This window comes from Petromyzon marinus, chromosome 2 (assembly GCF_048934315.1).
Source record: "Petromyzon marinus isolate PM22_M1 ecotype Great Lakes invasive population chromosome 2, UKy_Petmar_22M1.pri1.0, whole genome shotgun sequence".
Lineage (NCBI taxonomy): Eukaryota > Metazoa > Chordata > Hyperoartia > Petromyzontiformes > Petromyzontidae > Petromyzon > Petromyzon marinus.
The window spans coordinates 15,933,420-15,959,465 of record NC_133668.1 but is presented as its reverse complement, the minus strand read 5'-3'; the positions used below and the strand labels follow the sequence as shown (position 1 = coordinate 15,959,465).

Genomic DNA, 26,046 nt, shown 5'->3' with positions numbered 1-26,046 from the left:
GGATGGATTATGGGGTGGCTGCCATTTTTAAAGTGCCAGAGTAATCGATTATAAAAAGTTAGCCGATTATGTAATGTTTAGTCAATTAAACAATATTATTGACTCATCACCCTGGGTCTAGTCTAAATATAAGAGAGATTGCGAACTATCACCAGTGTGGGACTGATTAATCAAGTGACTGGGCATTTTATTGGAAACTGATGCTTCGCATACATGGAAATGGGAGCATATGAGTAGAGTACACCAATGGATTGTGTTTCACTGCCGCCTGATGCCCACCACGTTGCACTGCAGCCTATTACACATTTTAGTCCCGGTGGTCATTCATCGAAGCACGGTCAACGCTGCTTAGCTTCCAAAATCTGAGGAGATCGAACTAGTTGTAGGTGATTTGGCAATATGCCTATGAAACATCCAATGCTTCAATGTTCTTTAAATACTGGATGAGTGGTGCACTAACCACGATTAAAACTAGCCTAAAAATAAATGATTCCAGTTGAAATTAGTCAAGAAGGTCAAAATCTCCCCACACTCAAACAGGCGTGAGGCGGAGCTCAACCTCTGTTGGCGGTACCGAGTCAATTGTGAAAATTCCAAATTTCTATGGAGCAGTCTCTCCGTAGGACAACTACCAATGCTGACTTGTGGTCTTCGTTAAAGCAACCCAAGGTGGATGGATGACTTACGGTGGGTTCTCTGAGAAAATGTGTCTACACGAGCAGGACATGCACACTGACAATGTGCACTGTTAACACGTCCTTGTAACGGGGTCAATCAGGGGTCATGCCTCTCGAGCAATGAGTCGCACGACAGCAGCGGCACTGCAGCTCACAATATTCTCATTCGTCCACAAAGATACGACGATATCAAGATGGCATTGATGTGTGCCGCATTACTAACAGCTGCGTTCGCACGAAATAAAGGGCTTTTAATGGCCTACGGCGGAAGTTATTCCTATTGCCTCCTTAGATGAAAGAATACAAGGGCTCCCAATCAAGCACAAGTTTCGCCATGCGATCGCGCATCACATTGTTAATGGTGAGTGCCCACTGAAATTGAGCACAGCTGCAAACATGCGGGTGCCACTTAACATATTCACATTCAGCGAGTGAATGTTTCACAGCCAAGGTTATAACCACATTAAGAGTGTTATAGAGCATTGAGCGCAGCTACAATTGAGTGCAGCAAAACATATCCTTGGTTCTTTCGGTAAAGTCACGTAGAAGGAAAACGATAAAATAATAAAAATATTAAACAATAATTTTTATATTTTTATTATTTTATTGTTTCCCTTCTACGTGACTTTACCGAAAGAACCAAGAATATGAATCCCTGCAGTCACGAAAGCTTTAAATCAAAATTTGCAGCAAAACACTTAACACCGAGAAGCAAAGCAGAATATCACGGCTTAAGTTTAGAATACATTTTAATTCGGTAGGGTGGAACTGTGACTTGGGCTAGTGCCTGACCTGCGATTATAAAGTTTGTGCGTTCAAAGCCTGGCCAGGGCTCATCTCAGCCCAACATCCCTCCAGAGTCAACAAAGTGAGTACCACTTTGTGAGAAGTTAAATCGTCTTTGTCGTATAGACAGGTTAACCCGCCATGGAAATGTGGAATTTCAATAACTGGCTCAGGGTCACCAATGGAGGTGAGTGTTGCCCAAGTGACTGTGCGTTTGTCTTGAACCTTCAATAGCTGCTCCCCACATTGGCTTTGCAGAAATAAATGATAGAGCTGCTAGCATTATGTGGGAGATTGTAACTACAAGCAAAACAAACAAACTACTTACAATGACCTGCTATTAAGAAGGGCATTTACCCAATACTCCCTCACCAATTATTTCGTCTTCCTTTTTGGTCAGTGCTAGTGACAAATACTTAGTTTTTGTTATTTGTGCCTCTGCTTCACTGCCAATACAGTATCGCAATTTTTTGTTTGTTGAAATGACCTACTTAGGTACATGTGCAATCAAAAATGCAGTCTAACCACGCAAAAAAAATCACTGTGGTTCAAATCGTATTCTTGTAAAAGCACTAAACAGAAAGCTCTGTATAATACATGTGCTTCTGTACTGGAAGGCACCAAACATATGCTTGCCCCCAGATTTTGCCAAATAACCAAAAGTGGCTATTATGAAAATAATGCTGCATTGGGTTGGACATCTCGGCAAATTAATACAATTAAATACCTAATAGCATCAGTCCCACCAGAACTATGTAACATTTTCTTTTTACATTTACTTATGATCTCACTGAGCAGCATTTTAAAGAAGAGACCCTCCAAGTAAGGCACAAAAAATGCCAATGGTTAATAAAACATGACAGCTAGGACGTTTGTTCTTATATCTCTCCACATTATGCTGTCTATTCATAGCACCACATAGCAAAATTATTTCAAAAGACAAGTCGGTCAGAACGCTCTGCTAGCATTTTCTCTCTCTCGTGCTGCTCTGCAGCAGTGCCACTGTCAGAAACATTATCCCATTATACGCGATTCAATTTTAAGGGAGTGTTAATGATGGCAGTAGCAAGGTGGTATTTTGAGTTGTGTCTAAAATAGGTATGGAGCTTCGAGCAGCACGAATGGTGCTGTGCGCGCCTCTGAGATGCTCTTACCGTGGGCTGCATGACGTATGGCTGATGGGGCATCCAGGATGTACTCTGGACCTGCGAAAGAGAGACAGAACAGCGTGAGAGTGTGAGTTGTCACACCTGGTGCCCTGCGACACCGTAAAATACAATAAAAACACTTTGCATTACGACAATTTGAGAAGGGGTCTCTTGAGGCAAACAAACGAGAAAAAAACAGCGCCCCCGCGTTCGGGAGTGTTGATGAAGCTCATTACGAGGCGCCCTACCTGGTAGGTGGAAACAGGCGATGCAATGTAGGGTGCCATTGATGTCTGTGCGATCATCCTGTTTGCCGCGATGCTATACGGCGATGGATAAAAACTGCAGAGTGGAGAAAGATACGTTATATTTATTTATTTACAGAATGTAGGTTAACACATGCCTTTGAAAAAACATATTCCATTTCTGCAAATGTACATTTTCAAAAAAGTAACTGTTTTTCATTGCCAACATCATGGCGCACTGGGTGCAATGCCGAAATTCGGATGGCTGGCAATATAGTCAGAGCCCTTGACTCACGATCTGAAGGCTGCAAGTTCAAATTCCAGTTGGGGAGCAACTCAGCCTCAGATTCCTTTTTAGCGGTGATAATATTGGTACCACTTTGTGATCACGAAAGTGGTTTTGTTATTGAAACAACCAGTCCACTGCCATGGGAATGTGGAATGTATATACCACTGGCTCAGGGGAACCAACGATGGTGAACTCATGCTACCAGGAAGTTACTTTGACTTTTACGAATATTTGACATTGCAGAATCGCACAAAGTGCATAGAAAAATGCAGCGCATTTGGCAACACGTCTGTTACGCAATAGGCTTATTTTGTACTTATTTTTAGCTCTTACCCATTCTGTAGCGCTGTGGGGTCGTATGTCACCGCAATTCCAGTCTGCAGAGTGAGTAAACCAGAAAAACCCGTATATGGAAAGCATTTCAAGAGATACACAAAGTCTACAGGCAGAAACCGCCAGCAAATACTGAAACAATGCACTGTGGTTTGTATTGTGGCCATGTATGTATGTAGAACTTATTTCTCACTGTACGTAGCCAACCGCGCTCATTGGAGGTGGGGTGAAGAACAAACCAAACATAAAAAGGAGTGCTAAAGAAATTAGTTTTAATTCTAGATTTAAAAGTGCATAGCTCCAGTGGATTCCTAATATCAGAAGGAAGAGCATTCCAGATAGCCACAGAAGCTAATCCGAGAGTGTGTGTGATGCAGTGACCGTTTTTGTTTGATGGCTAGTCAAAAGCCGCTGTGAGGATGACCGGAGTTCACGTGATGGTTTATGTTCCTTGACGAGATCAGCGAGGTATTGTGGTTCATTTGTTTTCAAGCACTTTGTGTGCAATGAGTGCGGCCTTGTGGACTGCAGCGAGGGAGCACTCACCTCGCCCTCTCTGGGCCAGGCCCTGCCGTTCTGCGTGTACTTGTTTTGGTTCTGTCGCTTTTTCTGTCCCCCATCAGCAAACTTGCACAGCAGCGGTTCTGGAGGGACTGGGGAGTGAGTAGGTAACAGCACGTTGAGGACTTTGGCGTGAGAACGGTTATTACAGCGCAGGCGGCCGGCATGCTTACTTGTAACGGAAGCAGCTCATCACCCACTGGAATGTAAAGGGGCAAGCTTTTTATTATTATTTGTCATTTTTCAGTGTTGGTCAAATAAGAAGTTAAGGCGATCAAATTCCTTTCTTAATATAAGAATACCCAGTACTATTTGACAAGCGGAGACAGGTTCGTGCAGAAAGCCAAAGTGGTCGAATGGATTACAGGTAAGTAGGCAGGCTTACAGGTAAATATACTACATCACACTGAAGTATTTCAAGAGCATTCCATGCCGATTCAAAGCCGTGGGCTTCATATAGGAGTGAGTAGGCCAAGCATCTCACAGAACTGGCACTACCTCACATGGAGCTTTCATTCAAGATACTGCAGTATTATTCTGGCCCTACTGTGTTTCATTGTTGTTCCCTACTCATCGGAACTTTCCGTCTGAACCAACTCGTAACTGGAATGTGGTAAAGCACGCTTGTAATCAAGTGACTTACGAATCAAGCACAGATGGATATTTAAGTTAGATACACCCTTATAGGCTATTGAGGCATCTGTAGGATTCATAATAGGTGTGTTTCTCATAGAGGGTTTACTACATACACTTTTACATGGCTTAACCATAAATCAACTAATTATTGTGAAAGCCTCTACGTTAAATTAAGTACTTTTTGCACGGATAGATTTTTTTCCTGCAAACTCATTTCCACATGAAACAAAAATACCGTCTTGCCCTTTTCCTAACATTACACATACGTCTCCCTTGCAAAAGACACGTGTCTTTGTTCGAACAAAACATTGCTGCGCAAATCGTTAATTCAAAAAGTCTATCATAATGGAGCCAAAAGCCTCCACGTGTATTGACGTGAACTTTATAAGAGGGTTTGAAACTACGGTCACCTGCAAGCACACCCAATAGAAAATGGTCACATGTTGACAGTTAATCCAGGGAATAAGACGCAGACACATGCAAGGCATTCCACGATGTACACAGAGATCTTGGCAGTGCAGACAAAGAACAGAAAATCACTGAGTGCAAGTTCAGCGGCTGCAGATGCCAATTGAGGCACACTGCACGTTCCAACACGCGCACACAAAGTCAACTTTAATCCCACGTAGCGGGTGGCCTCCTAAATTGCAAAAATTGTATCTTTCCTGTGGCAAATCAATCACTCAAAGGGCTCTTACTGCCGCAGGCATTTTAAACCATAAGTAGTTCGCCTTAATCCCACTAATATTGCAAAAAATGTATGTATTATGGTGGTATATTCGCTTGCATTTGTAGAGTTTGACTCACAGTTGGAAAGTTTCGAGCTCAAATTGGAGTTGGGGGCTTATTCAGCCTATCATTCCTGTGTGCTAGTAAAATAAGTACTATCTTGTGGAAAATGAATACAGTAATCTCTTGGTTAACGTTTTTAATCCATTCCACGAAATCTAGTGTTAACCGAAATTACTGTTAATCGAATAATAGGGTTTTTCCCCTTTTTTCTGGCAACAAAACTGAAACCTTTTTACTAGGATTCATGTCTGCATTAACCACAATACCTGCAGTCAAAATGCAAAAAAAACCATACTATGATAATATATGCATTGTCCTTGAAACTGATTGGTCCACACCAAGGGACGGCTTTCTTTTGAGCCTCAACCCAATTGGTGCTCGACCAGATGACGCCAGAAGGCGTACAGCTCAAAGACAATGCACTATCAAAGTAATGAGGCCTCATAAATGGCGCTAGCGTGCATAACGTAAAGACACTGTTAATCAAAAATCTAAAGTTAGTCGAAACCATGGGGACCTATGGGAGGCAAAACGTTAAACGAAAAGCGGTTAACTGATGCCACTGTTATTCGAGGGACTACCGTATTTTCCCGCATATAACCCACGGGGTATACCACTTTTTACAAACAAAACAAGACCCTGCGGGGTATATGGAGGTGCGGGCTATCCCAAAAATATTTTACACGTGTGACATGTCATAACTCGTTTAATTTTTTCATAGTAGGACTATCCACTATGCAACACTTACCTTTGACTAAAGCACTGCTGAATAAACCACTAAAATTGCACGTTAATCATTCGAATTGTTTGTACAATGTTTACATTTGCCCGTAAACTAAACATATCGCGGCCAAACATTAAATATGAATATGAATAGAGCAGTAACCAAACGTAATGGCCTGTAAACAGCATAGAAAGTCTAATAATGATCAGACGGTACATTCAAACAAACTTTATTTTATTATAAATGAATATGATGCCGAGGCAGCCTGTTTGCTAAAGACTGTCCACGTTACATAGACAAATTTAAAAAAATAGCTAACATTAAAATGCAATGTTAATTTCAACGTCAGCATCATTTATGCCCAGTAGCAGACTCACTATCATTACCATTGATGGCGACTGTTGAAACGGCCCGGTTATTATCACGTAGTGCCCTCACCTACTTGGCCGAGTTGTCCTCCAACTGTGGCCACTTTGCCTACGGTCCTCTTCTAGCACGTTTTCGTGGATTTATTGTTATCAGTTCAGCAATAATTTTTTTTCCATTCACGAACAGACTTTTCATCGACCGAAAACGATTTTCCCGCAGCTCTGTTGCCTTTATCTTCCACAAATTCACAAACTTGAAGCTTGAAGTCAGCGGTGTACGACTTACGTTTTGGCGGCATTATCGTAACGGTTATTTAAGTAATTGTAATTAACTACGGTATAGCGACTTTTAATTACATGAAATACGCACAAAACAACAGTATGTATACTGCAAAAATCACACTCAAGAACACTTTGAAACGACAATGTTTGAAGTGGGCACACTTTGTTTAATATTTTCAGTGGCTGTACGGGGGTGCGAAAGTTTCAGCTGAGGCTATGGATTGCACAATGGGAATGGCCTTAACAAGCGTCTACCAGACGCGGAATCATAATTGCTGAGTCCCTTAGGCCGCTGCTATTGGCTGAGCACTATACAGTCGCGACCATGAACTTTGTTTCAAACTTCCAATGGCTTTGTTGCCAGGAGGCAATGGCGTTACCGTAGTGCCGCTATTGTCTGCACATGCGCAATCTACCAGTGCTAAAACTGTGCAGGGGTAACTATCGGTCCAGTAGCTGTAATATAGTGTGGTCGAATGCTGGTAAGCCTAACAGTACGCTTACTTACTTATCTACCAGTTATGTGTTACTTATTTATTGGGTATTTACTGTTGTTACTTATTTACTGTTTTAAGTTCACTCGTTTCCGGTTAGTTTTTTTTCTTTGTGCACGTTATGATTGTAATGTTAACAATTGATAGTGGAATGTATTACAAATGTAAACTTTGTATTAATATGATGGAATTAAGCTGCGGTAACGACGTTAAAGATATGAATGCATGTGGGGTATGACGATGTGGGCTATCTAAAATTTGTTTTACACAAAACGCTATTTTTGCGGGGTATATGCATCTGCAGGTTATATGCTTATGCGGGTTATATGCGGGAAAATACGGTACTGTAAATGGTCATCTTGGTCCCTGTGACGGGAATGTGGAACTTCCTCCATTGGCTCAGGGCTGCCAATCGAGATGAATATCGCTTGCTTGAAGAGAAAGACACTGACCTTTTTTGTTCACCCAGATCTCCCTTGCTAAACAGATTTACAGGAGTGCATCGATGAGCTGTTACCAAAGCCAATTAAAAAAAGTGAATGAAAAAGGACTGAGCGAGCAGACAATGTGTGGATGAGATTGGCATTCCATTTAATCATGCACGCATATTTATCTGTGTGCGTGAGCACTTATACAATATAAGTGTAACACAATTAGCTCAATCTTTGAATCTGCCCACTCACAAAAAACTCATTATACTGCACACTATTTTGGCAAGCAGACACAAAGCCCGATAGCAGAGGACATATTAAATAACGAGTCAGATTTTAAGATAACTTGTAAAAATTTCAAGCAAATTACTGTAGCTTTTTTTGCAATTCAAAAGTGTTTGTTTTATTTCACTGGTGATTATACTGCATGTAATATCTTCCTGGTATGTTTTATTGCACTTTTATAGGGCAACATTGGTCTATTTCACAGTGACATTTGTTTTTATTGCAACAGAACTGTGCTGCAATATGCGCACATATATTCTGGAGGAGGCTTGAAACTGTGCTTCATGGGAGAAACAGAAAATATTTAAAAAGCCGATAAGCAAATGTTCCCACAGATTTTGTATTGGGGGGGGGCAGACAGCCTTTGTGGACAAAAAAAATATCTGTTGCAGCTGAACAGGACACGACAGCTGCTCAGTCAGCATTGGGTCTCTCTTAACACCTGGACCGGGCTCAAAAGTGCCCAGTGCCCCTGAGGTGGCATCTGCTTCTCAACCAGTTAACGGGCCAATCCTTCCAAGCTCATCGAGGTGACCAATCAGCAGAAGGACAATGCCAATTAACTGATCTACAGGAAAGCTACCCATACGGATGCTTACATAAAACCGGATTCGCACCACCATCCATCCCAGAAGAATTCCCTCATCAAGACTCTATACCATAGAGCCCAGTGCATTGCCGACCAGGAACACATTGCTAGTGAACTCAAGCATGTACACCAAGCTCTCAAGGCTAATGGTTACTCCGGCTACACAATCCGCAAAGCCATCACTCCAACCATGAAGAAGGATCCTCTTGAGGAGCCATTCAAAACCATCACCTTACCCTACATTGCGGGGGTCACAAAAAAGATCTCCAAAATCCTGAATAAACACAAGATCCAGGTCCGATTCAACACAGTACATAAAATCCGTGATCTGGTTCCGTCTGTAAAAGATGTGGTTCCAGGCATACAGTACCCGGACGTCTACAAACTAAGTTGCCTCTGTGGTAGCAGCTACATTGGAGAAACCAAACGACATATCTCGGACCGCATTCGTGAACATAAAGCAGACTTGAAACATGGTAGAACGAACACCTAGCCATGGCAGATCACTGTTATAATTCAGTGGGCCAACATGACATTGACTTCTCCAAGACGGAGGTTCTCTGCGAGCCATCCGGCTACCATGAGAGATTCGTTCATGAGGCCATCCACATATACAAACACAGAGACAATTTCAACCGAGAAGATGGATTCTGGCTTAGTAACCATTGGAAAGACGTTATAAACCATTTCGGTTCTTGATTGATTGTATTTTACGGTGACTTTCAGACCGCAGTCCATTCGCTGGCACTGCCTATTAGTACCTATCACACGACGGTCAATAGTATAGTTTATAGCATTTGTATAATAATAAATAGTATAACAGTGTAATGTTTAACATAATTCATAAGGCAATATATAGTACCGTAATTGTATAGTGAATATACAGCAGTGTGGTATACAGTAGGGTTAATAGAATAATACATAGTGTAATACTACAAGTCTAAAATTTTATAGTCTAAAGTATAGGGTAGTGTATAGTAACGCATTGTATAATTCAAGGGTGGGATTTGTCTATGGATACGATATTATACAATGTAGTTTAGATTGGAAGGTATACTATTGTATTGTATAGTAGTCCAGTTTATAGCATAGTTATAACGCAACACAGGACAGAGCAGCGCACCGTGGCCGTTTCCTCCTCTTCACCCCCCCCCCCTCCTCCGTTCCGAACATAGATGGACTCGTCCGTCTGAACACAAGCTCGTCGTTCTCCGTGGTGTTAATCCCTCATGCTAACACCATGCTAATCCCCCAGTTACATGCTAATTTACTGTTGATATGTAAACTGCTGCTAATCCCTCACACCAACATTATGCTAGTCCCCCAGTTACATGCTAATTTATATGTAAACTCCTCTCCCCCCTCCCCTCGTCCGTCTGAACAAAGCTCGTCGCTCTCCGTGGTGCTAATCCCTCACACCAACATCATGCTAATCCTCCAGTTACATGCTAATTTATTGTTAATATGTAAACTCCTCTCCCCCCTCCTCCGTTCCGTACATAGATGGACTCGTCCGTCTGAACAAAGCTCGTCGCTCTCCGTGGTGCTGATCCCTCACACCAACATCATGCTAATCCCCCAGTTACATGCTAATTTATAGTTAAACTCTTCTCCCCCCTCCTCCGGTCCGAGCTCGTCGCTCTCCGTGGTGGTCATCCCTCACGCCAACATCATGCTAATCCCCCAGTTACATGCTAATTTATATGTAAACTCCTTTGTCAAGGCGCTCTGTTCCTCCCACACAGCTTAAAAGACGCTGTCCATGCTTGGCAGTGTTCACTCAAGCGCTGTCTTCCGGACAGTCCTGTTTCTTCACCTGAGGAAGGCTACTTGTGTTGTGGCCGAAACGTCGTGAGAATTTTATAACTGATCACAGTAAAGTCAAACTGCCCTCCTGCTCAAACAAACGTGGGTTTATGCTCATCTCTCCACCGCTGACTTGGAGAGAGTGGCGGAAATTTAACATTCCTATGCAGGGGGCTGGTCTGTCCATAGAATGATCGGTGATAACATCTCACAAAATGGTACCTGTTTTATTGATCAAATAGAATGGTGAGTTGAGTCAACTTCCAACTGCAATTTCAGCTCGGAATTTGTTTTTATCGTAAGTCAAGTGCTCTGCTCAGATACCACCCAGCTAGAACATTTGATAAATAATCCCTGCAAATTAACCTTGAGAGCAAGACAAATTAACGTGGGTTGATTTTCACGAAGAATAAGCCCTTAATAAATGTGATGTACCACCGCATCATTTGGGAAAGGATTTAAACGGTATTAATTATAAATAATGTACAAAAACACAGGCTGGTGACATAGTGTGAGATTAAGTAAATGCATTTTTGTTTGGGCACCTGTACATAGTTTGTCACAAATATTACAATAACCATTTTAATGAACACTCAGCTCACTTTTGCCATTCTGCTTTTACCAGCTCTAATGGAAAGGAAACTATTTTTGAATTCTTGCACTGCTGATGCACGGGTGTGCGGTTACATTTGAAGGAATGAAAATAAGCAGATTGGATGGGCTGAGATGACGGAATCTGGACAGCTGGCGAAGCAGGTAAAGGTGCTCTTACCTGGAACTCCGGGAGGAATTTGGATAAACTTCCCATTGAAATTCTGTATGACCGCCTCACATTTCTCCGTGGACTCCATTCTGCATTGAAAACAAAAGACATTGGTTAGTTTGCTTGACACATTTGTCACAGATGCAGGTGGTCAGGAGGCACAGAAAAAAAACACATTTTTGACCTGTGTGTACAGCAGAGCTGGAACTGTGAAAACCAAATTTGATTTTATTCATGCAGTCATTGGTAACCGAGCCGAAACCAGCAACTCACTGCACTTGAGAACTTGAATACATCACGCGCGTGGCCACCCACAGTCGAACCTATGATCTCGCCAGCGCCGGCTCAGTGCTGCTCCGACACAACATTAGCCCTCTGATCCACGGGGTCACCTCAGCTGCGGTTCCGTGCATCACGCGCGGTTGAACGGGCGGTCGTCGAGGGGTACGTGGGGCTCGGGGGAAGGGAGGGAGCTCACCGAGCGAATCCGACCCCGCGGCTCGTGCCGTTGGCGTCACGGAGGATGCGCGTGGAGATGACCTGGCCGTACGGCTTGAGCATGCCTTCCAGCTCCTGCTCATCCATGGACATGGGCAGGTTGGAGATGTAGAGGTTCGTTGGGTCCTGTTCCTGTTGCTACAAGAGGACAAAAGCCTTTAGAAATGTGCGCGTTTAAATAGTCAAACGATACATCAAAGAATAGCAAAACTTTTCACGAAATCAAATCAGCCAATTCATGAATGCAATCATAGGATCGATCACTCAGTAAATCAACAATTAAATGACGCTCGCGAAGAACCTGGTCCGGGCCCATCAGGAAAATAAGGGGTCTCATTCGTGTTTCTAAAAGGGCAGGGAGCTAGCACCAATTTTTTGTGGAAAATAGAAAAAAGGTAATTGAAAAATTACAATTGTTGCCAGCAAAACAGCCTCAGTGGAGACTCCAGAGTTAGGCCTTATCAGACCTTAGAAGAGAGAAAAACGATTCTAAAGAAAAGAAAACCCAAAGTATCTCTGGAAAGTGCCAAGACGAAATTCAGTGAGTAATAGTCATGGCCAGATATACATGTTAAAAAGGATCAAGCACGCGCTTTAACACACACACACACAAAAATATCCGTTGTCAATAAACTTATAAAATAAAACAAATTTCAGTCATGCCGTTTCTGGTCACTATAGCTGAATGAAATGGATGTTTATTTAATAAAGACACATCCACAGTATGTTCCACTCTACTGCCAACCTTCACAATTCCAGACGCTGCAAGCAGTAGCTCTGGACCAACATCTGTGCATGATATAGCAGATGTGTCATTGTGTGTCAAAATGCCTCGCAGTTACCTGAAATTTCCTGCCATGAACCGAAATGTCCTGTATCTGTCAGTAACATGTATTGTATCTTGATTTAAAGCTTTCGTGACTGCAGGGATTCATATTCTTGGTTCTTTCGGTAAAGTTACGTAGAAGGGAAACAATAAAATAATACAAATATAAAACAATAAAATTCTCACGACGTTTCGACGGCAACACAAGCAATCATCATCAGGCGTGAAAACCACAGCTTGTGTTGCAGTAGAAACGTCGTGATAATTGTATTGTTTTATATTTTTATTATTTTATTGTTTCCCTTCTACGTGACTTTACCGAAAGAACCAAGAATATGTATTGTATCGTGCTTGATTCACATTGTTTGCTTTGTTGAATTGTTTTTATGTAATCACTGCAATCTGTCACAGCAAGCCATTAGAGATCATATAACACTGTAAAAATACATGTCCCATCCGAAATGCATCTTTGGCTTACGGTTATATATATGGAGTATAAAACAAATGCAGTGCTTCCCATACAATATTTTAATACACTACACAGGGCAAAAAAACAATATCACATCAATGCCTGCTGCCTGTGACTTATAATAATATTTGTACATTTTCGTAAGAGCTGTGAACAAAATGTGCGGCACTGCATATTATATTTGAAACAAACAAACATGTGCTTCATTGTTTGCGTACAACATTTACGTAATTTAATACATTTCTCCAATTAAAATAATTGTATCAGCCCTGACCATGAGAATTAAATTTAGCATGGACCATATTAATTACTGCGCTTCTTATTTTCATGTCCATTTATTTTCATGCATGCGATTTTTTTTATTAAACACTTATCTGCCACTACGAATAAACAAACCAATAATTTCCTTTGAAGATTTTAGTTCAAATGCTTTACAACTAAACTTAAATTATGCTTAAACGAAACTGCAATGTTACATGTGGTGGAACCCATGGCCACTGAATGACAACACGTTTCTGACTCGCGAAATGTGCCTGAGCTATTCGTGAGAAAATGAACCAGAGTTTGTGACGCACAAACCTGCAGCTTCGAGTACTCTGGAACAGAGGCCCTATCAGACAAACCACATCTTCCCAAAAGATTGTGAAAGTGCACTCCCCTGTCAACATGTTCTCTCCGCTTACTCTCATGACGCTGGCACTTTACGCACTCGTAAAGTAAAAAAAACTCACCCACTGTGACTTTCATGGCAGCAGCGTACTCACCAGTGACAAGAACATTCGGCGGTTATGCTCCGGTAAATGTTTGTTGCGTGTTTAGGGCGGACGACCAGCAAGCATTACCAGTCTTTTTCAATCTGCCTGTCGCAACTTACTTGCCTGTCCCACGGACGCCGTGAGCACAGCATGAACACACAAGAGACGAAGGTTGCTCTAAGCAGCGTCTACCAGACGCCCCGTTTGCAAATGCAGAAGTATGAGAGTGCTACTCCGGAGCAGTGTGAATGTGCCTTTGCCGCAAACTGATCGGTAACAAAAGACCTGGGCATTCAGAAACCGTGTTAACATACATTTTACGTGCCAGCTGCGTGCTCTGAAGCAGCCAATGCATATCTCCATGCTAGACCGATCGCATTGTGTGCTGTTAGATCGCATTAGGTTGAAATGATGTGCTGCTCAGTCTTAAAACCCTGTCGATATCACTGGAAAGTAAATGAGCTTCAGATTATCGTGAAAACTCCTATCTGGTTGCGATAAAGGCTCTGTGCATTTGTTAGGTAAGCAGGTGCCGCGATGCTCCCGCCGAGGATTTGAAACAAGCATGGATGTGTCGCGCGGCCATTAAGTTTTGGACGCCACATACGGAACGATATGTTCTCATGAAAACTCAGCTCCAAATGTGGAATGGAATGCACAACAACCCTCAGGATACGCTGTTCAGAAGTTGTTCTCCTCGATGCATATAGCTACTACATCGATGTGCACGTCCTGAAAGTGCAGTCACAGAGCCAAGGTCGTGCAACTTGAAAACCTGTCAAGGCTGGCGAGTGCTCAATTCCCTGGCAGATTTTCAGACGACAGTTCTCATCCTTCATGCAACAAAACCTGCGCATTTCATTTTGCTATATATTTTTTTCTAAAAGGGCAAAAAGCACAATGCCTGGCTACTCACAAAATTACACCTGCTATGGTTTGGATGACAGTTTAACTGAAATGAATGCACATGTCCATGACAATAGCCAAAATGGAAAAGCCATACATTGCAAAACGAGAGAACTGTACACGTATTACAACTCTAAAAAGCCTAAAATGAATATGCGATATAAAAATACTTTCTTTCAAATAGAGCACTGTTTAACTTTAAAATTAATGTTTTAATATACAGGTTGTCAACCTTAAACAAATATTGTGGAAGATGGAATCTTGCATTATGAAATCAAACTGGTGACCTACAACAAGGGCTTTAAAATCACTTCTGAGTGTGCAGCAACTCAATTCCGGAACCTGATGAGAAATTTCAATTCTAACGCATTGTACATCTCCATAGAGCTCTTCAGAAGACATTAGAGAAGACACAGGCCCCTGTATAGCCTTAACAGACTGTAGGGGCAAGTGCTGCTAGCGAGCGCCTATGAAGGCCGGCACGGCACACGAGAGGGTAGGTAACCAACACCACACCTGGCCGGTCGCCTTTGTCTCCCTAGTGGCGATGTTGACACACCGCTCCAGGTACTCATTTGAGGCTGAGTCTACCGAGGGAAGGCCCAGAACCGGTGTTGGTCATGGGCGGAAATCGGCAACAACTGCATCGCGCGCGATGAAGTCAACTCGTAAGCAGGTGCTAGGTGGATTGTCACATGACAGGACTGAGAGATAGTGACAGCCTGGGGAGTCCTTCATCCAGCAGTGGATTTTAAAACATATCATTTACACTTGTTTACTAAGGAAAGCCTCACTGGTCTCAATATTATGTCATGAGAGTCCTGCCAAGTTTATTTTTTTCCCCAGAAGGGGATGATGTTTCCGTGTGTTATCCCAACTGAGTGATATTCAGGTCAGTTTTCTGATAATCTTTTACCTATGACCGGAAAACCAAGCAGAACAGGGACTGAACGTACACACTCCGCACAGAGAGGTGCCCAAGTCAGGAATCATACGCAGGCCGTTGTTGCTGTGGGGTACAAGTGCACTACCCTGATTATGATGATGTAAACAGCAGCACGTTACAAGAACGGGCACTGCAGTTCTGAGAATGAGTGATTCACTGTATAGCTTTATGTCTGCCTCTTGAACGGAACTGCTGGTTACAGATGCAGTGCTGGAGCAGGGACTGATTAATAGTGGAAGCCAAACACGATGAGGCTTGAACATTCCTACACTTGTGTGTTTGGCTCACGTCCAGCAACCACCTGCTGTTCAGAGCCACTATGTCGTTGAAAGATCCGGGGAAATGCTTTCCCACTGCCACTCATGGGGAAATATACGTAAATGGGTACACAATGCAAGCCGAACTGGAGAGGAAGGCAAATTAGCGTCTGCCACGCATAAGCTGCACAGTTGCCAAACTTACACGCCTAAAGCAAGCCACTGGTATTCACAACAATGAAGCTGATGAAAAGGTCAAAATAGCACAATTTGGTAAATGTGTCCTCGTAAACAGAATCGTATCGAAGGGCTCGTGCCTTATTGGCAGAAGGCTAAACTATAAATGTAACAGCACCGGACTGGGAATCGCCAACACAGCCAGAATTACTATAGTGAATGGTATTTCATGTGCAGAAGTGCCAGTGCATCCAAGGTGATCGTACTGTTTAATAACAGTATTGTTGGGTTGAAGGCAACGCTATTGTCAGTATTTGGGAAATTACACCGCTATGCTACAAATCTGCACAGGTTTTCTCTTTCATAGCAAACATCTACAGCTTGTGGCTAAAGTAGTGTTAGTTAAGATATTGACTTTTGCATTTTATTTTTTCACAAAGATGTGTTTTATATTTAACTGCACCATCTTCTGTGAAGTAGACTTTGGTTTATTCGGTGTCCTGTTGTGTATGCTTGTGCCATTAATTCAAATCCCAGATTTAACAATTTACTCGCAGATATGTTTTTCAAAAATTCCAGCTCTCCCTTTCAAATAATAACATTGTGTCCCAATAGCGTCTGGATTTGGCATAAGGAAATTAGATTGAATCGACTGCAGCTTTAAGTGTCTCCATTCTATATATGATACTTTTCTTTGGTATTTTACAAATGTGACTTTTGTGAACTCAATATGTGAGAATTTCAAAGCTGTTGGCATCCTTTGATTCATTTGCGCTTACCACAATTTACAAGAGTTAGGTTAACTTTGAAGTAGCCATCGCTCAGGTGCGCTGAAAGGAGATAAACAATTCGAAGACCAATTAGGCGAGCCATCAAATCCAATACACATTCCATCACATTCCCATCCCGCCAGGACCTAAACAACAGACGCTCGACGGTTTTTACTGTCTATTTTCTCATATACAGTAATTTGAGGGTAGGAAGAATTCCATCTGTCAGATGAAAGTCTTTGTACCGAATAGTGCTATAGAAATTGCACGCTGTCACAGGATTACAGATTATGCACATTGCTCGCAGCATAGATTATGCACCGCAGGTGCCTATCACACGAAAGTTCCAAACTCTGACAACTGTGCGACTTCATGACCACATTGCCGCTTGTGATTTAATAACAGTGGAAAGAAAAGTAGCGCACATAATGTTGAACGTGAAAAGCCAGCAAACTTTGGAGCACTGCGCCAAATTCGGGTTTGCGCTGTAATTACACGGTGGTGTTTGTAGAGCGGTGCAGTGGAAAGGCTCAATCATCTCAAGGGTTTGCTATTATTGCCCAGCAGGGCTCCCCTCCACTGGCACCCAATATTCCAAACCCGGCACAATTATCATCCATAGAGATGCCATTACCCGTCGGCTGCTGAACAGTCGAAAGCCAGGCGGACACATTCGCTTGATTCAGTCGTCGTGAAGCTGCAAATATCTATCCAGTGCAGATTTAATTTCATCTTGGTGTTTATTTACTTTTACACATACATCGACAGTAAAAGGGTGATATTTACTTTTACACATATGTAGTGAGTCCAACGGAGTCACAGACGTTATTCTTTAGAGGCAACACATTTATTATATCAACACGTAATACACAAAGGGGTAACTGCCCCTTTACCAGATACAGCCTAGGGTAGTGACCAACCAGCTAACTGCACTATACGGAGGAGTTGCAGCTACGAAGGGTCGGACCCTCGCTCGGGTCCCTGGCCACGTGTTGATGCCTCGTAGGATGTAGAGCTTCCAGCTTGTAGGACGTGGAGCTTCCAGCTTGTAGGACGTGGAGCTTCCAGCTTGTAGAACGAAACGACCCCGGTCCCTCTCAGGGACCCACCTTATATCCTCCCGGGTCGGGGCCGGCTCTGCCCAGGCCCCGCCCGCTTTCTCGAGCGTTCTAGCTCCCTCTCGATCCCTCTCGAGAGCTCTCCCCAGACACGTGATCAGCCCTAGCCCCCCCCCCCACCTAGGGGCCTCTCTGTGGACACTCTAGATCACGTGTCTGCCGGGTCAACTCGAGTGCCATGGCCCAGGGCAACCCTGCCCCTGGGCTGACACTCTCCCACTCCGCCTTGTGGGAGCCCCCACCACACGTTATGCATGGTGCCCGCGCTATCCCAGCGCTCACTAAGCCCCGCTAGGGCTGGTACTACACTCATCTACGGGGTGTACGCGATGACGGTGCATCGCACGCCATGCTATAGTAAAGCCGGCATCACACAGCAACCCACCCAGCGCTGTCCGCGACGTAGGAACATCGCACGCCACGACCCTCCCAGGCCGGCACCATACAGTGACATCCCCGATATCACTACATTTACATCGACTTATGTGAATAGCTCTTATTAAAGTAATATGCTTATATATAAGGTTGGTATAATACTTTAATCATACTTTATCAAGCTGCTGTTTCAGTCAACGTGTAAAATTAATAATAATTGTTTATACTGTCACTGAGAGGCAAGGAAGATCTTGACATTTTGGCTTACCAACTATCTTCAAGATAAATTGAGAATGAAGTGTTTTTTAAATAACCTTGGTGGTTGAAGTTTGGCAGTGGGTGGTGTCAGATCCTCTGGGGTGCAATGAGTAATCAGTGTTTGCATTTTTTGACTTAACGCTTTCGTGACTGCAGGAATTCATATTATTTGGGTCTTTCGGGAAAGCTACGTAGATAGAAAAATAATAACATCAGCTCTCCGATCTTACATTTACACGCAAATTCCATCTCTAGCCCCGCCTACCTACCCTTGGGCTACACCCATCTCTAGCCACGCCCACTTACCCTTGGGCTACACCCATCTCTAGCCACGCCTACCTACCCTTGGGCTACACCCATCTCTAGCCACGCCTACCTAACCTTGGGCTACACCCATCTCTAGCCCCGCCCACTTACCCTTGGGCTACACCCATCTCTAGCCACGCCTACCTACCCTTGGGTTACACCCATCTCTAGCCACGCCTACCTACCCTTGGGCTACACCCATCTCTAGCCACGCCTACCTACCCTTGGGCTACACCCATCTCTAGCCACGCCTACCTACCCTTGGGCTACACCCATCTCTTGCCCCGCCCACTTACCCTTGGGCTACACCCATCTCAAACCTATATAACATCCTGCCTCAGCAGCTCTCCCGCTATATTTTTCACCTGATGACGATTGCTTGTGTTGCGATCGAAACGTCGTGATATTTTTTTTTATTTTTTTTTTATTATTTTTTCTATCTACGTGGCTTTACCGAAAGACCTAAAGAATAAAGTGTTTGCATTGTTTTGAATGCATTCTATAAATTAATATGCAGATTGTCTGACCGAAGTGTGCCAACTCCACGTGTCTGACCAATTGCTCTTCATAATCGAATTCAGTTTTCTAAATGCACCATGAAGAGGAAACACACAGGGTGATCTATTTATAGACAGCTCACTCAAATGTAATAAAACCTCTTACTCTCCACTGAACAGGTGATTGAATATTGTGAAAGCGATGGCTCCATATCTTACAAAGGGGAGATTTCAAATGCTTAACAAGTGTATTGGGATTGGTGGGAGACTAGATGCTTCGAAATATAAATATATAAATATGCTTTCGGTGTAATATCTCCATGTCATCGTAATGAGTTGTCTATAAATGGATCGCCCTCTTTATGATTTGCTGTGAATCGGAACATTGCCCACGAGCACTCTGGCCAAGGCGGTGCACGGACGTCCTTTTGTTAGGGTTCCCTCGCAGATGAATTCGGTGGTTTAACCGGGAGCAATTTTTTTTTTTTCAAAATCTGCCGTTATCCGGTGAAATGCGCTTCGCGTTTAAGCTGGCGTTGCGCAGTGCGTGTCGTACATCACTCCGCCCAGAAGGTCGCCGGTAAAAAAAAAATGTAAAGTACATTGAAGAAGCACATAAAAAAACAAAAGTAATATATACATTAAAAAAACACATAGCACACAATATCCCTGCAACGTATATATCATTGGAAGTATAACCAAGCATAGGAGTGATATGCTATTCTAAGTTTCAGTCCACTATTTTAATGCATGTCACGACAGCCTTTGGAGGTGTAATTGTGTTTTTTTGCAGTTTGGTGACGTCTGTTATATTGGGGGGGGGGGGGGGGGGGGAAGGCATACAATGCACATGTTCTTAAAAATAAATACGTCTTATTCTATTTAATAAAATATATTCTTTAAAATATGTCTGGCTAAGTATAAAAAAAAGTTTAAGCGGTTTGGACATTAACTTGTAAACAGTTGCATACATCTGTGGGAGTTCTTCAATGTCATGGTGTGGCAAGAAGAGGGAGAAAAAAAAACCCCACTTTATATAGTCAATGCACTCTGGGAAGTTGCACAACACTGTTATATAATAACCATAACCTGGCACAGATTTACAGTGGAACATCTGAAAATAACAGGCCCTGGACAGGATGAGGGGCCCACCACAGCAGGAAATGTGTTTTGGGGGGGAAAAAAAGGGGGCTAAATCTTGACAAAGTGTGCGTGAAAATCGAATGCACTGAATGCCATGCATATGAAGGGCATTGCCGGGATTTCCTCACCAAGGCTAGTCGGCTGGAACAATATCAATATCAAATGACCTGGATTCAATGCTCAGGCCACAGCTTGGCAGAAGGGCCTCCACTGAAGGGAGCTGTAGCGAGCCCGTATGGAGGGTATTTGTGGCCTACCTTTACACACGTTCTCGAAAGTGCAGTACTCTTGACGTTTAATAGTCATACTAACTCGATTTATTTTCTGATTGTACAATGAACAAACAAAACGTTCTCCTTTTTCAGACGAAGGTATACACAAGGGTGCTTACACAACCCCTTTTGCGTATAAAACAACTGGGACAGTTGGAGCTTGGAGTTCTTGGCATTATGAAATAATTATCAGCGTGTGGGGGTTGCGGCCGCCCAAAATCTGACTCATTGGCCAGACTCCTTCCTTCCTGGCCCCACAGACGTTTAGTCTAGGCATGAGAGCCTCCCTCTCTCTGCAACGTATAACCTTTTTTTCTCTTTAGAAAACCCACATACCGAACTTTCTATTCAGCTTCATCATAAATTAATAAAAGGTCAAAGTGCATCGATGCTCAAATGAGCTTTGAGCATTGCTCATCTCCCTGTTAGTGACACTTAGTAGTACAGGGAAGAAAAAAATCCACATTCCCATACAGGGGCCATACTGTCCACAGGATAAAACCACCATTGACGTCTCATAAAGTAATCGTGATAATTATAACAATGTTATTTCTTCATCGAGACTCACTGAGTGTCAGGACTCTTTCAGCATTAGAACCCTGCGTTAAGATGTTTGGTGAATCCTTTTTAAATATTTGTTTTGAACGTGGGAGAGAACACAGCATGAATACTAGGAGATATAACACTCAAAGGTCCGCACAGTTTGGTTTATGAACCCACTTGCTGCACTGCCTTCTGGCCAACTCACAACTGAAGAATTCTCAAGAGTTTTCTAAAACTTCTTTGGTTCTTTCGGTAAAGTCACGTAGAATGAGAATAAAATAATAAATTGATAAAATAAAATAACACAATAAAATTCTCACGACGTTTCGGCCACAACACAAGCGGCCTTCATCAGGTGAAGGGACAAGACTGTCTGGAGGACAGTGCTGGAGTGAACACAGCCAAGCTCAGACCGCGACCTTTAAGCTGTGTGAGAAGAAACAGAGCGCCTTGACAAAGGAATTAGCATAGAATTTAGCATTGAAATAGCTGAGTGATTAGCTTGTGACTGGTCACAGAAATGGCTATGTTAAAGTCAAAGCATACACATCCACAGAGGCACCTAGTATAAATCAAACAGGAGAATTTAGCATTGAAATAGCTGAGTGATTAGCTTGTGACTGGTCACAGAAATGGCTATGTTAAAGTCAAAGCCTACACATCTACAGAGGCACCTAGTACAAATCAAACAGGAGAATTTAGCATTGAAACAACTGAGTGATTAGCTTGTGACTGGTCACAGAAATGGCTATGTTAAAGTCTCCATGTTGTAAATCATACCATTAACCGTGGTGTGAGAGGTATTAAGAGTCAATGCTCTTAATACCTCTCACACCACGGTTAATGGTCTGAACGGGGCTCGTAGCTATCCGTGGTGTTAAAGTTGAGGGTAAGAATCCACCCATTTTTTCGTCATATAGCCTTGTGATATATAACGACTTATTGTTGGTAGCTTAGCTGATTGGAGAATATTAAGAGTTTATTGATAACATTGAGGTAATTTGTATTTTAGTTTTTTTATTGGTTTACTATATAGTATTCATTATATAGTGTAGTGACTCTTAATACCTCTCACACCACGGTTAATGGTATGATTTACAACATGGAGTATAACAGCGCCTCGCAGCTGTTTCTCTCCTCTGTTCCGACCATGATGGACTCGTCCGTCTGAACGGGGCTCGTAGCTATCCGTGGTGCTAAAGTTGAGGGTAAGAATCCACCCATTTTTTCGCCATATAGCATTGTGATATATAACGACTTATTATTGGTAGCTTAGCTGATTGGAGAATATATAGAGTTTATTGATAACATTGAGGTAATTTATATTTTAGTTTTTTATTGTTTTACTATATAGTATTCATTATATAGTGTAGTGTATACCCAGTTACTGTTAATAGCTCAGATGTGTAGGCTTTGACTTTAACATAGCCATTTCTGTGACCAGTCACAAGCTATCACTCAGCTATTTCAATGCTAAATTATCCTGTTTGATTTGTACTAGGTGCCTCTGTAGATGTGTAGGCTTTGACTTTAACATAACTATTTCTATGACCAGTCACAAGCTAATCCCTCAGTTATTTCAATGCTAAATTCTCCTGTTTGATTTGTACTAGGTGCCTCTGTGAATGTGTATGCTTTGACTTTAACATAGCCATTTCTGTGACCAGTCACAAGCTAATCACTCAGCTATTTCAATGCTAAATTCTATGCTAATTCTTTTGTCAAGGTGCTCTGTTTCTTCTCACACAGCTTAAAGGTTGCGGTCTGAGCTTGGCTGTGTTCGCTCCCACGCTGTCCTCCAGACAGTCTTGTCCCTTCACCTGATGAAGGCCACTTGTGTTGTGGCCGAAACGTCATGAGAATTTTATTGTGTTATTTAATTTGATCAATTTAATATTTTATTCTCATTCTACGTGACTTTACCGAAAGAACCAAAGAAGATGAATCCTTGCAGTCACGAAAGCTTTAAATCGAAAAGTTTTCAAAATATCTGTGATCCATGAATGCTATCACAATATCCCAGGCATCTTTCTCGACGCCTAGCTATCATTGTTGTGCTTCCCCCACACCTCCAATTAGGATGGTTGGCTACATACGGTGAAAAAGAGGTTCAACATACAGTACATTAAGTGGGACCATTACATTTATTGAAACATCCCTCTTACAGTCGACATCAAAATAGTCCACATTTAAGTACATTAGTATGTCCCTATATAAAATGTAAAAAGGACTATTCAAAAAGAAGTTCAGATAAACACCAAACAATATGTAGCTTCTGTGGCATTTTTATTTTATATCTCAATTTGAAGCAGACAAAAGCAGAGTCTTTGCGAGTTTAAACAATCCTGTCTGTCCAACTCAATTGCAAACTGCAGCAATGACAGGAGACTTCTGCTCACCAAAAACCCATTAATTATTCAAACCGGTCCAGGTTCCTGATAGATTATTCCATCGCCGAACAATGCAAATAGCACAGTTAAATTATAAAGGAGATTCCATTATTAGTGCTCTTCCAAGAGCACAATTAATTATCTTTGTATGTTATATTCCAACCGTCAGCCGCTAATTATACCACGGCACTTCCAAGCCGGCACTGTCCCAAGACCAAACATGCGTGTGCGTGCGGTGACATCAAAAGGTCAGGTCATAAAAAATTAGGTGCATAATGTGAACCCTTCGCATAAATGGGCTCCCAGCAAGGGCACGTCAATTGCATTCCCATTTCCAAGTGATATATGCTTGCCGACTACTCCCACGGATACCAAGGACCCCTATCACGTGACTTATCGTGATGCGCTCTCCATGTGCAGCATGGGACCTGCGTTCAGGACTGCTGGGCGCTCAGCTCCCTGCTGCTCAGCACTGCTTTCCCCAGACCTGCAGCGTCCAGTGATCGCACACGGTTGTGCTAGTCGCACCAACGTTTCTATTATGGAAATGTCCTTTCCTGCTTTGCTATCGTTGAAGCCCTATCGCCGCCTGTTGTGGTGTGGGAGGCCTGTAATAACAAAGCTACTTGGAGTTGGGGTTGGGGGATCATGCAATGATGGAGTCATCGTGTAATGTTGTTATTGCCAATGAGGTGCTTGTATTAGGCAGTACAGCAAGCAGGTTTGTCGATCTGTCTATGCTAACTTTGAGTGTTGTCTACCAGTATGTGTGCGTTTATTCATGCTCTGCAGTTATCCTTTTTTTAAATAAACTCAAAAAGGAAGTTGCTTAACACCTTAGTTAGAACCCTTCAGAAATATATATTATTGTAGGCCATATATTTCTTACAATGATGAGAATAATGACTGTTCACTTGGCAGACTGGATCGGCATGCCATCCACTGCAATGTTTGTCAATGTGCTTGAGGCAGGCATCCTTTTAAGAGTCCAGCATATTTGGGCTGTCAGTGTTGCCACTTACACTGACAGACAGCTTATAGCACACGGAAGCCGACTGCATGTCAGCGCTGTGCATTCTGTGGGACGGCTCTCTGTACGCTGCACTATGTATGCTGACGACTTTGTGATCGCCACTCGCTTCCGATGGAAGGCTCACAGGCTTCTGTAGGTCAACTCATACCGGAGCTGACCAGTGTCAATCACGACACCACATGCCTATCTAGATAACAGTCTTCCCTGAATAGTGATACACAGAGGTAGTGTGTATACGATGCAATACAATGTGTATTTATCACAGCATCTCAAGAAACAGTAGCCAAATATATTTTTTGAGAGATAAGAGAGAGAGATGCATTCACTCAGGCATAGGAGAAAAGGAAGGACTTGAGTCTGGACTGCACAGGCAAAGGGAGTCGACAGCATGGACGTTGAGAGAAGGGCATTCCAGACTGTGGGGCAGCGCTTCGTGGAATGAGTGACCTTCTGAGAGACGGTTATCTGGAGGCTTCGACAGAAAGCCTTGGCTGCTCGAGTTGAGAGTGTATGCAGACGAGGAGAGTGAGATGAGTGGAGTGAAGTATGCAGGGGCGTGTCTGTGGAGGACCTTAAATGCAGTTCAATCTTAAAATTGATCCAGGATTTGAATGGAAGTCAGTGGAAGGATTTCAGTATTGGAGAAAACCTGAGCAATGTAGGAAGGGCATTATGCCCGAGTGCTAAGCATGTAACTATGCATCAATTCGTTGATTATAATCCTAAGGTTATGATTAAGGACAAGTATTGAATCACGAGTATTGGAATCTATTTTTAATTATAGATGCAATTTACGTGAAAATTATATACTCATGTTACATTTGTGCTAATGGAGCGAACAAAACCTAGAAACAACACATTGGAAGCAATACACATGAGATAAAAAAACAAGGCAATAATAAATTATAGGATAGAGTTGCTACCACGAATAAAAACAATTTATCAAATTGCTATTGAGGTGGGTGTAAATAATTATATGCCCATTAGGTCTCTAACTGTAACTTTGTTTGTTGTGACTTTCTGACCCACCCCTACTGGACATCTGTAAAAAAAGAGCTTCACAGCTCATTCGATTTATCTGGGATAAAGATTGTGAATCTGAACACCAAACAGAAGCCGTGTGGTGGTCTGCCGTTCAACACAAAGGTTTTTGCTCTGTTATGCACAGCCGTGCCAAGCCGACGGATACTCAACAGACATGGGCGAGATTCTGCAAGTGATATTGCAACCCTAGCCCTAGCCAGAACATCGCAAAGCAAATGTACAGACGGAGTGAGGAGACCCGACTGGAGATGCCA

At 42.7% G+C, this 26,046-nt stretch overlaps 1 protein-coding gene across 7 annotated transcripts in view; it reads right to left on the bottom strand.

Moving 5' to 3' along the window:
* LOC116946166 (RNA-binding motif, single-stranded-interacting protein 1-like) overlaps positions 1-26,046 on the bottom strand; it is a 311,540-nt gene that overhangs the window by 14,609 nt on the left and 270,885 nt on the right. For all 7 annotated transcript variants that reach the window (XM_032961097.2, XM_032961107.2, XM_032961116.2 and 4 more), the window contains 6 exons: positions 11,688-11,845; positions 11,219-11,298; positions 4,025-4,131; positions 3,479-3,522; positions 2,860-2,953; positions 2,618-2,668 (listed from right to left, as the gene is read on the bottom strand). In XM_032961097.2, the coding sequence (XP_032816988.2) occupies positions 2,618-2,668; positions 2,860-2,953; positions 3,479-3,522; positions 4,025-4,131; positions 11,219-11,298; positions 11,688-11,845 (534 nt within the window). The remainder of the gene's footprint in view (positions 1-2,617; positions 2,669-2,859; positions 2,954-3,478; positions 3,523-4,024; positions 4,132-11,218; positions 11,299-11,687; positions 11,846-26,046) is intronic.